General features: G+C 39.8%; 1 protein-coding gene across 14 annotated transcripts in view; it reads left to right on the forward strand.

Annotated features, from left to right (window-relative positions):
• LOC124140489 (dipeptidyl peptidase 4-like) overlaps positions 1–11,887 on the forward strand; it is a 544,190-nt gene extending 532,303 nt beyond the window's left edge. For all 14 annotated transcript variants that reach the window (XM_048382364.1, XM_048382358.1, XM_048382365.1 and 11 more), the window contains 6 exons: positions 1,513–1,567; positions 1,910–2,009; positions 3,518–3,582; positions 4,228–4,300; positions 4,768–4,841; positions 6,271–11,887. In XM_048382364.1, coding sequence (XP_048238321.1) covers positions 1,513–1,567; positions 1,910–2,009; positions 3,518–3,582; positions 4,228–4,300; positions 4,768–4,841; positions 6,271–6,426 — 523 coding nt within the window. In that variant the 3' untranslated portion in view covers positions 6,427–11,887. The remainder of the gene's footprint in view (positions 1–1,512; positions 1,568–1,909; positions 2,010–3,517; positions 3,583–4,227; positions 4,301–4,767; positions 4,842–6,270) is intronic.
• Positions 11,888–13,279: the final 1,392 nt, after the last annotated feature.

A 13,279-nucleotide genomic window follows, 5' to 3' on the forward strand; every position in this document is an offset into this window, starting at 1 on the left:
TATACAGACTCCGCAGACACCAGTCGGTTTTGGTGACCTTGATCCCATTTTCAAGGTCACAGCAGACAAATCTGCTTTTAGAGTTGGAAAACGGTGTTGCCGCGATATCTCAAGAACTAAACACTGGATTGTCTTCATATTTGGAACTATGGTGTATATACAGACTCCGCAGACACCAGTCGGTTTTGGTGACCTTGATCCCATTTTCAAGGTCACAGCAGACAAATCTGCTTTTAGAGTTGGAAAACGGTGTTGCCGCGATATCTCAAGAACTAAACACTGGATTGTCTTCATATTTGGAACTATGGTGTATATACAGACACCGCAGACACCAGTCGGTTTTGGTGACCTTGATCCCATTTTCAAGGTCACAGCAGGCAAATCTGCTTTTAGAGTTGGAAAACGGTGTTGCCGCGATATCTCAAGAACTAAACCTCTCGATTGTCTTCATATTTGGAACTATGGTGTATATACAGACACCGCAGACACCAGTCGGTTTTGGTGACCTTGACCCCATTTTCAAGGTCACAGCAGGCAAATCTGCTTTTGGAGTTAGAAAACGGTGTTGCCGCGATATCTCAAGAACTAATCGCTGGATTGTCTTCATATTTGGAACTATAGTGTATATACAGACACCGCATACACCTGTCAGATTTGGTGACCTTGACCCCATTTTCAAGGTCACAGCAGGCAAATCTGTTTTTGGAGTTGGAAAACGGTGTTGCCACAATATCTCAAGAACTAATCGCTGGATTGTCTTCATATTTGGTACTATGGTGTATATGGCGGGGGATATTTCGTCACTCTGTGACAAATACTTGTTTTATCCAAGATGGCGGACGTTTCCGAGCGAAAACGTATATAACGAAGAAAGGATATAACGAACTGATTTCTACGGTCCCTTGTAGTTCGTTATATCCATGTTTTACTGTACATATGATAATTGTATGTGAAAAGAGGACATCTTATAGCACATGAAAATATAATGTAAAATACTATTTTCTAAATTTTGCCATTATAAGCTTCAAATGAACATTTTTGATAGTAACAGCTAGAACTGTTATAAGTTGTAGTGACTTAAATTATCACAGTAGGTTTTAGTTGGGTCTCTATTCATTTATTTTCATATATCGTATTGTGTTTTGTATCCTCACCTTGCATTTGAGATATATATCATATTGGGACAAAGTGAATAATGGCAGTTTTGTACAAAATGTCAGGCTGAACTTGTCTCACAGCTCTGCTGTAAATTGTTGATCAAAGGGAAAGGATTATTTTGTTGATGTGTCATGTTTACATGGACAGTATTTGAATTCTGAAAAATCATTTTTATAGTTTTGAAAGTACTTTCTTGACAAATGAAACTGTGTTTGCTGTATGTTATTTTCCAGAGTAATGTTTTCTATTTCAATGGAGCCGTGTTTACGCTATGTGAGATACTGGTTCACAGTGGAGGACATAGGTGGATGTAGTTAGTAAGCTGCTTGTACCATGGCCTCATGTTTGTTTCAGACACTATTCTAAGCTGCACTACGTGGACACGGAGAAGATGGCAATATGGGGATGGGTGAGAATCTCTTTCATAGCAGTACTTACACACTGTGCATCACCGTGTCGTCACCGTGTCGTCACCATTATCGTACATCACATTATGTCAGCTAATTAATTCTCAGTACAAGATCCTACAGTTTAAGGAACATGGAAATATATGCTTTTGTGAGCATGAATGATTAAATACCTATATAATTGTTCATCTAATAATGAACTTTAATGATTTATATATCAGAGATTGAAGGATACTTTTTATTATCATTAGTATATTTTGGTGACTGTAAAAATTATGCAGTCAGGTAAAAATGTTACTACATATCATACCTTGAACATCAATGACAATGTCTGTTGTTTTCAGTCCTATGGAGGGTTCCTGACATTGTCGGCACTGGGCAGAGGGACAGAAACCTTCCCATGTGGCATTGCTGTGGCTCCAGTCACCGACTGGATATACTATGGTAGGTCACTGTCAGGATATACTCTGGTGGGTCACTATCAGGATATACTATGGTAGGTCACTATCAGGATATACTATGGTAGGTTACTGTCAGGATATACTATGGTAGGTCACTGTCAGGATATACTGTGGTAGGTCACTGTCAGGATATACTGTGGTAGGTCACTGTCAGGATATACTATGGTAGACCTGTGCCAAGATATACTATGGTAGGTGTCATGATATACTACAGTAGGTCTCTGTCATAATATGCTGTGATAGGTCACTGTCAGGATATACAATGATAGGTCACTGTCAGGATATACTGTGGTAAGTGTCAGGATATAGTATGGTAGGTCACTGTCAGGATATACTATATGGTAAGTCACTGTCAGGATATGCTATGGTAGGTCACTGTCAGGATATACTATGGTAGGTCACTATCAGGATATACTATGGTAGGTCACTATCAGGATATAGTATGGTAGGTCACTATCAGGATATACTATGGTAGGTCACTATCAGGATATACTATGGTAGGTCACTATCAGGATATACTATGGTAGGTCACTGTCAGGATATACTATGGTAGGTCACTGTCAGGATATACTGTGGTAGGTCACTGTCAGGATATACTATGGTAGACCTGTGCCAAGATATACTATGGTAGGTGTCATGATATACTACAGTAGGTCTCTGTCATAATATGCTGTGATAGGTCACTGTCAGGATATACTATGATAGGTCACTGTCAGGATATACTGTGGTAAGTGTCAGGATATAGTATGGTAGGTCACTGTCAGGATATATTGTGGTAGGTCACTGTCAGGATATGCTATGATAGGTCACTGTCAGGATATACTGTGGTAAGTGTCAGGATATAGTATGGTAGGTCACTGTCAGGATATACTATATGGTAAGTCACTGTCAGGATATGCTATGGTAGGTCACTGTCAGGATATACTATGGTAGGTCACTGTCAGGATATACTATGGTAGACCTGTGCCAAGATATACTATGGTAGGTCACTGTCAGGATATACTATGGTAGGTCACTGTCAGGATATGCTATGGTAGGTCACTGTCAGGATATACTATATGGTAAGTCACTGTCAGGATATACTATGGTAGGTCACTGTCAGGATATGCTATGGTAGGTCACTGTCAGGATATACTATATGGTAGGTCACTGTCAGGATATACTGTGGTAGGTCACTGCTGGATATACTATATGGTAAGTCACTGTCAGGATATACTATGGTAGGTCACTGTCAGGGTATACTGATAGGTCACTGTCAGGATATACTATATGGTAGGTCGATGTCAGGATATACTATGCTAGGTCACTGTCAGGATATACTATGATAGGTCACGGTCAGAAGTTTCAACCTATACATCCCACTCCAATATGTTACTGCTTTTCCATGAGGAAAACTGTAGATCAGTTTCATGAGTTGATATGGCCAACCACTGTAACCTGCACATTATACTGTCTTGTACTGAGTTTCTGGCACTGCTGCTGTTATTTCAGACTCGGTGTACACGGAGAGGTACATGGGCACGCCAAGACCCAGTGACAACCGTCAGGCTTACAGGGTGAGTGGAGACAAACTGTCTTGTCATGGGTTCCAACTCCATAGGAGTCCTAGAACAGTTCCTTATCAATATGTTGTGTCGTGGTAACATGAAGAGATCTGATCTGTTTACATGACCTCGACAAAATACGATGTATCCCGCCTGGGAGGGAAATAAATTTCTTTACGGGAGAAGAAATCCCTTATGCCCCTGCTTCGCACGCTCTTTTCCGAGTCAATGAACGTCACGTGACAGAGCACAAGTTAACCTCAGCTCAGTTGACTTTTTCCCACCTCATGCATGTGCAGAGATGTTTGGGCAGGAATATTCTGCCTTCATTGGGATTGGTTGATGGCTGGCAGTGAAGAGAAATGTCTGCTGAAATTCTTACAATTTTATCATGTGAGGACAGCCATTGGTTCTGATGTATAGAGGAAGTATTCTTAGAATTATACACATATTGTTTGATATTTTATAATCGGTTTGAAAACTTTTGAATCTTAGAACCAGCCCAAACATGTCTCGTGGCATCATTTTCAGTTGACTTTATTTTACTTTTAGGATTATTAGCAGAGCATATCAGACCAAATTGAATTTTACTAGAATTGATTGGACTATAGGCTAAAGTCACAGACTGATATTTTATAACAATGGTTTCTCTTCCAGGACGCCAATGTATCACATTATGCAGAAAGGATGAAGAAAACCAAGTTCATGCTGGTTCACGGCACTGGCGATGGTATGCAGATCTTGTCTGTTAGTTAGTGGACTGCTATTCTACAGATCTGTCAAAAGTGAAACACTTATCTGTGGCATTTCAGTCTTTGCAGGTCTTGCAAATGTTGATCCAGTGTTTGTGGCAGTAAATGTCTTTGTGCTTCCAAATAGTTATATCTTCAAGTAAATTTCTTCTTTGGAACTACTGATTGTGAATAAGAGGCAACACCCACATGTTAATTCCTTACATGAATCATATAGGGTTTATTTTTTGTTAAATATTTTTTTATTCAATTGATATTGATGTAGGGAAATTATCAGAATGTCGACAATACAGTGACAGCTGTGGTTAAAAAAAGATCAGAGAAATCTAATAAGGCCAGAGGCCCACATAGGCTACATAATGATCAGTTAGAGGTACATTTGAGTGACAAATGACAAATGTGGTTAAACTGCTGACAATGCTGATGATGATTGTTTGTGTTTCAGACAATGTTCACTTCCAGCACTCCGCTCAGCTCATGAAGGCTCTGACAGAAGCTAATGTATATTTCAGGTTACAGGTGAGTCATCATGGTGTTGAGTTTGTACCAGGGGTGGGGATGTGTGGTAGCTAGGGTCAAGGAGACGTGTACCAGGGGTGGGGATGTGTGGTAGCTAGGGTCAGTGAGACATGTACCAGGGGTGGGGATGTGTGGTAGCTAGGGTCAAGGAGACGTGTACCAGGGGTGGGGATGTGTGGTAGCTAGGGTCAGTGAGACATGTACCAGGGGTGGGGATGTGTGGTAGCTAGGGTCAAGGAGACGTGTACCAGGGGTGGGGATGTGTGGTAGCTAGGGTCAGTGAGACATGTACCAGGGGTGGGGATGTGTGGTAGCTAGGGTCAGTGAGACATGTACCAGGGGTGGGGATGTGTGGTAGCTAGAGTCACTGAGACATGTACCAGGGGTGGGGATGTGTGGTAGCTAGGGTCAGTGAGACATGTACCAGGGGAGGGGATGTGTGGTAACTAGGGTCAGTGAGACATGTACCAGGGGAGGGGATGTGTGGTAGCTAGGGTCAGTGAGACATGTACCAGGGGTGGGGATGTGTGGTAACTAGGGTCAGTGAGACATGTAACAGGGGTGGGGATGTGTGGTAGCTAGGGTCAGTGAGACATGTACTAGGGGTGGGGATGTGTGGTAGCTAGGGTCAGTAAGACATGTACCAGGGGCGGGGATGTGTGGTAGCTAGGGTCAGTAAGACATGTACCAGGGGTGGGGATGTGTGGTTGCTAGGGTCAGTGAGACATGTACCAGGGGTGGGGATGTGTGGTAGCTAGGGTCAGTGAGACATGTACCAGGGGTGGGGATGTGTGGTAGTTAGGGTCACTGAGACGTACCAGGGGTGACGAAGTGATGATAGCTAGGGTCAGTGAGACATGTACCAGGGATGGGGATGTGTGGTAACTAGGGTCAGTGAGACATGTAACAGGGGTGGGGATGTGTGGTAGCTAGGGTCAGTAAGACATGTACCAGGGGTGGGGATGTGTGGTAGTTAGGGTCACTGAGACGTACCAGGGGTGACGAAGTGATGATAGCTAGGGTCAGTGAGACATGTACCAGGGATGGGGATGTGTGGTAACTAGGGTCAGTGAGACATGTAACAGGGGTGGGGATGTGTGGTAGCTAGGGTCAGTAAGACATGTACCAGGGGTGGGGATGTGTGGTAGCTAGGGTCACTGAGACGTACCAGGGGTGACGAAGTGATGATAGCTAGGGTCAAGGAGACGTGTACCAGGGGTGGGGATGTGATGGTAGCTAGAATCTGATGATGCTGTGGACACCAGTCATTGAACGAGGGAGAGTCAACAACTTGCATAGGAATATGTAAGGGGGACAAGAGATATTTGAAAGCAAACTTCATTTCTTTTACATTTACAGAGAAAGGCACTGACGTCTTTACATATGTAACTACTGAAGCACATTTGTTCACAATTTGTCTTATTTACAGGTGTATACCGACAAACACCATGGTTTGTTAGGCGGAAACACAAGACGCCATCTATACGAAACCCTGGAGGATTTCCTAGTTGAATGCTTTGATGGCCGATCACTTAAATTTGGTAAACCTCCAAAATTGGATGAAGAAAAGAAAGAAAGTACATGAAAAGAATGAAATTATAGACAACTAGGCATTTTATATTGAAGAATCCCACCCAAAGGTGACAGAGTGTAAAGAAACTATATATATGGCCATATTGAGGGAGGTAACTCTCGAGAACAGCCTGATTCCTGTAAGGGAGATAATCCTGTAGTGGATGCTGTTTTAATGAAGTTGGTACAGTTGTTGTGGCCAATGAAAATATTTTACCACCAAGCCTGACGTGTAAATCCCTTACTGAGAGACTCAAGTGTTTGTTCTCCCGACAAGAATCAGCTGTGTCACCTGCATCAAGATGAATTCAACTGGCGTTACATCACGCAGTACCATTTACTTAAAAAACTCCAATTATAAAACATGAAATATTCATTATTTTTATGGATTGTTTTGTTTGAATATGATTACCAAGGTTGATATTTGAAAAACAGTAACTTGATATCATTGTTTCCCTACATTCCCAATCATGACGTGTTTGTCAGTTATTTACGAATCTACAACTCAATTGAAACATGTTTAGGTCGCAAAGGTGTAACTGCTTCAAACTTGAATGAAAGGAATCCTTAACCCAATGGGAGAGCAAATGTAGCATCATAATCCTGAATTGACCAAATGTATCTTGTGTGTATACCAGCTCATTTGACCATTCTGGTTGAGATAAGGTGCTGTTGGTACAGGAGCTTCCATGTGCCTGTGATTGCCAAATCATTCATATACTACTTCAGATATTCGTCATTCTCCATTTCACCTATGCAGTTAACATACCTGTCATCCCCATCACAAAATGATGTCCATCAGCCTATTTAACCTCAACTTCTGCAGCTGCTATGGAAGCTCCTTCAGGACGAGCATCACCTTATGTTCAAGCAAGGAACATACATACGAGAAATCTATGTGTCTTGCTGCCATGCAACCACAAGAGTCTGTGTCAGTCTGTATTCTTCCCTTAAGCTTCATTGGAAGTGACAACATCTGGTGTTACTTATGTTTAATTTACACTTGAATTCTGTTCATTAATGAATGTCAGTGTTTCGGACCTCATTCAATTTGGTATATTATATGAATTGTAATGTATTAAAACATGTTGTCCACAAGTCCCTAAAGTGAATCAGTTATGTTGGTTCTACTGTGTTCACATCCTTGAATATCTACCAGCCTCACAATACACCTTAAGCTTCATGGCAGATACAGTGAGGCAGATGTTGACATTTGTCTACTTTTCTCTCGGCTTCTGATGGCTTGTTGGGTATATTTCTTGTCACAAGCAATTGAGAATCACTCGATTCCATCATTTGTGATTCCTTTTACTTCCTTTGCATTTTCAAGATTGCTATTTTCAGCCGTGTGAATACTACTGGCCTTTTGTCATTCTTGAGATACTGCTTAACACGTGGCGTCACTTTCATCTGTCACCTTTCTTACTGTTGCCTAGTTATGTTGTTAGTTGAGGTTTGTGGGCATAAGGTTTCAGATGGTTCATCAAATGGCTTCCCTGTGAAATATGTCACTGTGTATTCAGGGACATCCTGAAACCAAATCCTAGTGACTTGCTTAAATGTCCTAAAATTTGGTTTCTTATGATGTGAAACATATTTCTACATACTGTTCTGTTGCCAAGGGAAACATATCTTCAAGTGTGAAAGGTGAAGGGTTAATGTTTGAACACAGTCTCCGTCAGTTCAAGGTCAAAACAACATGATGTAAAATTCTGCCATTAATCCTTCTCTTTGTTAAAGAAACTGTGCTTTTGAGGTGAAGGGTTAATTTTTTAACACAGTCTCCGTCAGTTCAAGGTCAAAACAACAGGATGTGATGTTCTGTCATTAACCCTTCTCTCTGTTTAGTACTGTGCATCTACGTAATTAATTTGGTGCAAAATTCATGCGCCAAAAGGAGTGAATGTTTATGGATTTCAAATTGTCCTTTTGTAAACTTCAACTCAGGGCTGCATTTCATGCTTGGTCCAAACCCCGACAGAGTTAGCCGATTCCCTGTTGATTCCTGTTGGTCATATCACACGGGTGGCAGACTTCAGCTGTGTTTACTGCCTGTAACACCTGCCTTGGGTGGAACTACTGCTTATCATCTTCCCTAGGCAAGGGCATTAACTGACTATAAAAGTCCAGTTACCTCCCTTGCCGAACGAGGCTGGAATTCCGGAGTTACATATTAGCTGGACTAACAAGTCTATGCATAGTCCAATCAAAATCGCTTAACGAACTAGAAATCCGGTTAAAAAACAACATGGATTTCAACGTGCAGATTGTGGTCGACTGAAGGATTTGCAAAGCATGTATACCGCCAACTGTGGGATGACAGATATTTTCAGCACCTTTTCATGTTTTTCATCAAGGTGCTCAAATCAGTTGATGTACTTCGTGAGATAAGACCTGTTTTATTACAATATAGATCTTGATCATTGATCAGATCGTCTAGACTGGCGCGAACATTTTGAATGAAGCAATTGCAAGTGATATGAGAGGTGGAATCTGATTGGTCAATAGGAGGGATATAGAAGGGACGTAACTTGTAATAACGCTAGGATCGAGCCTGAAAATTCCAGCCTAGTTTGGCAAGGGTGGAAGCTGGACTTTTAAAATCAGTTAAGGCCCTTGCCTCGGGAAGATGACTGCTTATATCAACCAGGTGCCACTTTTTTCCATGTCTGTTCCAGAAAACTGGTAAATCTACATAAATTGATTTGAAACATTCTAAAATAACATTCAAATTAGGTAATGATAAACAAGAACACTGAACATTGATCCAATTTTGCAAGGAACAAAATATTCATTCATCTTCAGCAACTTAGACAAGTGTTATCCCATAGGATAAAGAATAGCTTGTACAGGTGTGTTGGAAACAAGCAACATTTCACTTACAGCATCACTGATTTATTTATTATTGTAGGGGAAGGGATAGGATTTATTTTGGTTATGAACCAGGAATATTTTGAAGAATATGTTCCTGAGTAGCGGTAAGGTTCTGTTACCTTTGGCAAGCATTTGTTGCAAGTTGGAATGGACATGGAACTAAAGTGGGACAGTTTCTACGTATAACTCTGTGCTCCTTTGTTTATTTTATGAAAGAAAATATGCAATTGTGTTAAAATGATGCATGTGTTAGAAAAGATAATACCCACAGTTTAATAAGTTTTTTTATGTTCAATATTCAGGTTTGCTTAGAAAGAGACTAGCTTGTGTTGTATACCTTAGATGGCAGCAAGTTGCCAAGTTATGAGGTTTTGTATTCATGCTGTTTAAACCTAGTTAAAGAACAGTACACATTTGGTGCTTTCTTGCAAGTGTTATCAAGTTGTTATTTAGTAAGACAATAAGAATATTGCATCTTCTTAATATTTAAGTTAGCATGACTAAGTCTTTGCTAGGTAAATAGTGAGTAAAATGCTCAAATGTTCTGCATTGTAAACTTTAAAAATATTTTTGTAGGATGAGAGTTTGTGTTACTTTCTTTATTAACTCTGGCAATATTACTGTCAAATTTTCCTTTGAAGGTTGTGAATGTAACTTTTCTTCCATCACACACCTGTACCCATCCGAGTGGCTCGTGAAGCCTGTTCAGTGTTGCTGTAGCCAGTGTAGAGGATGCCCAGCAGCAGTTCAATATGTCTACATCATGTGCATTTCTCACCAATTGTTACATTTTTATACCAGTGGTATTTCTATGCTTTTTTAGTAATTCACAATTTGTAACAATCACGATCCCATTGTCATGTGTATTAGTCATACTATGGAGAGGTTAGTAGATAGATTTTTAGCATATCCCAATTTTAATCCAGTGAAATGAGATTGTTAACTCCAATATGATACATTAGGAAAAAGTGTCAGGCAAACTTTCTAATCAACAAATTGGCACCGAGGCTTCTATATTCTCTGTAGGAGTGAGCAAGGGATTCAGACCAGCATTTTTTATTTCTATATGTCAAAAACTAACTTAAATGACCTGCTCTGAATATAGATATCTTATGCCGCGCCATCATATTGTTGTGGATATTTTAACCACTCTGTCTCTGAGAGATCAACACCCAAAAGGGAGAACCAATAAAGAAATATTTGTCTCTGTTTGGGTTTTTTTTTTGTGTAAATAAAAACTTTCAAATCAAGGTGGTAAAGAAATGATGCCGAATCGTTTTAGAAAGCTGTCATCTGATTGGCTCAAGAACCATGCATGTTTCATTTTGATTGGACAGTCAAAGTTTGCTCAGTGTTCACCTGCACAACCTTCTACAGAGGTGTCAGAGAGGAACCATATTGGAGTAAAACATTTGATTTTGAGAAGATTGATCCCAGTTCTTGACAAAGTTTTTTTCTCTTTCATAGTTTCAAGAATATCCTTCATCCAAGATATTTAATATTTTTCATATTTCTTAATATATAGTATACTTCATTGATAATACCCAGGATATTTAATATTTTTCATATTTCTTAATATATAGTATACTATAACCAAGAATTGGCTCAATCTCAACCTGTATGAATTTGATGAGTATGTTTAGATCAATCTGATACCTGTAAACATAATTTGAAGGTAATGTTTAGTTTCTTAGGTCAGCATTAATGTGATACTAGAGAAGTCGATATGCTCACTCTTTGAAAGAGTGGGAGTCTGTATATATTGTTGAAATATGGATGTTTTATTTCAGTGTATTTAAATATTTAATCTTTTTCATCAATTTTATCAGTTATTTTACAAGTAATATCGTGTGTCAGTCTATACAAATAAACTGTTGCCTTTGTCTTCCAAGAATATGGAACAAGGTGTAAATTGCTCCTTGACTGAACATATCCACTGTGACAGCACATACTGGTATCATGGCAACATTGTTATATCTTAATTTCCATATTCAGTGTATTGTGCGCACAGGGTACACAAAAAGTTTCGATGGTTCAAGCATATTGGATCAGCACACTTTATACGTGAAATACGGTAAAGGACTACACTGGAGAAGAGTTAACAGGTCTTTATGTTTCTAACCACAGGTTTCAAATCTGCAAAATTTATTTTAAAGAGGCTTCACCTTTTCCATTGTTAAAGTATATTATTTTGAGGATTTCCTTTTTATTTGATTTGTCCTTTTTAAACATTACATTAATGTGTGAATTGGCAGGTATTTTTTCTGGACACAATGAAAAGATCATTCATTGTAATTTGACATTTTTTTTAGACCAATTTGTGATTTATTGAATTAATAATCTTTTAACATAATAAATTTCAGATTTTAAAGTTGTGTTTTTCTTCATGGTTGTAGTTGTATTTTTCAAGAGAGAAACTTAAATAAATTCTTTATTTCAGTCTTACAGGATTCAGCGTATCCTTTTATAGGCCTTTTAAGCATCTTTGCTTTGTCTTGTTTTAGAGCTCATATTATCTATATGTACATATGTCTTCTATGGAGAGCTTTGATTCACAGTTTTACATATTTTCCCAGTTGTAAATAAACACGTTAAACACATACTGTTCTTATTATTTCTATTTGTCTTTATTATTGCGGGGCCACGGGAGGCCCAGTTGTCTAAGGCGCCGCGAATCGCTGTGCAGAGTTGCGTCCCTTGGGCACGCCAGAAACCTATGATTGTGGGTTCAAATCCCGGTTCTCCCCAATTATGTTTCTAGGTTTGTCAGCACCATACCCGTGCTCCTGGGTTTCCCCGAAGTGGTAAACGTCAGAGACCTGCATCACTTCAGGCTTTCCTCCCACATCAAACTGACACGCCGTGATATAACTGGAATACTGTTAAAAGCGGCGTTAAACCCAACTCACTCACTCACTCACTTTATTATTGCTGTGTTATAAAGGTTGGTTGGTTGGTTGGTTTGTTGTTTAACGCTGGCTCAGCAATATTCCAGCTAAATGATGGCGGTCTGTAAATAATCGAGTCTGGACCAGACAATCCAGTGATTGACAACATGAGCATCGATCCACGCAATTGGGATCAATGACATGCATCAACCAAGTCAGCGAGCTTGACCACCCGATCCCGTTAGTCGCCTTTTATGACAAGCACAGTCACCTTTTATGGCAAGCATGGGTTGCTGAAGACCTATTCTGTTATAAAGGAACTTGGGATGGTGAACAGTGTTTGCCACGACTGGCAGTATAACACATACTGTAAATAATAGAAGGTTGGCCTGATTTGTTTGTAGTTTAACATCACACCAAATAATCAAATAAACCAGACAAACCAGTGATTGATATTATGAGCAAAGTTCCATGCCATTGGGGTACAGTGTCGTCACCAGGAGCAGCAATCCAAAATGACAGTGTATTATAAAGCACAGGTTATGCATCACCCCTGCATGGATTTTAATCATCTTTCACAATCATGAGGCACACAGGACATAATCTGTCTTGGAAATTCCCACGGGGATATAGAACTGGAGAATGGTGTTGGTCTCTTGATATTGTGACGTCCCACTATGGCTTGGATGTCCCACCTAGACTGCAGTTAGGAATACATATATGCCCATATACACTCACATGGGTCTTGGACATGGGCTTGACTATCACATCATCATTGATTATCACAAGTCAAGCAATACATATATGCCCATATACACTCACATGGGTCTTGGACATGGGCTTGACTATCACATCATCATTGATTATCACAAGCCAAGCAATACATATATGCCCATATGCACTCACATGGGTCTTGGACATGGGCTTGACTATCACATCATCATTGATTATCACAAGTCAAGCAACATGAAAAGGTCCATGAAGTTTAATGTAAAAATTAATTGGACTCTAGTGTTTGGAATTCAAAGAATTGACTGGGATGTTGGACTCAATTTCTCAAATATTTTTTATGGGCAGTGGGCTTCGGGAGTTACATCCCTTTGA

Source organism: Haliotis rufescens, unplaced genomic scaffold (genome assembly GCF_023055435.1).
Source record: "Haliotis rufescens isolate VD_foot unplaced genomic scaffold, xgHalRufe1.0.p SCAF_4, whole genome shotgun sequence".
Lineage (NCBI taxonomy): Eukaryota > Metazoa > Mollusca > Gastropoda > Lepetellida > Haliotidae > Haliotis > Haliotis rufescens.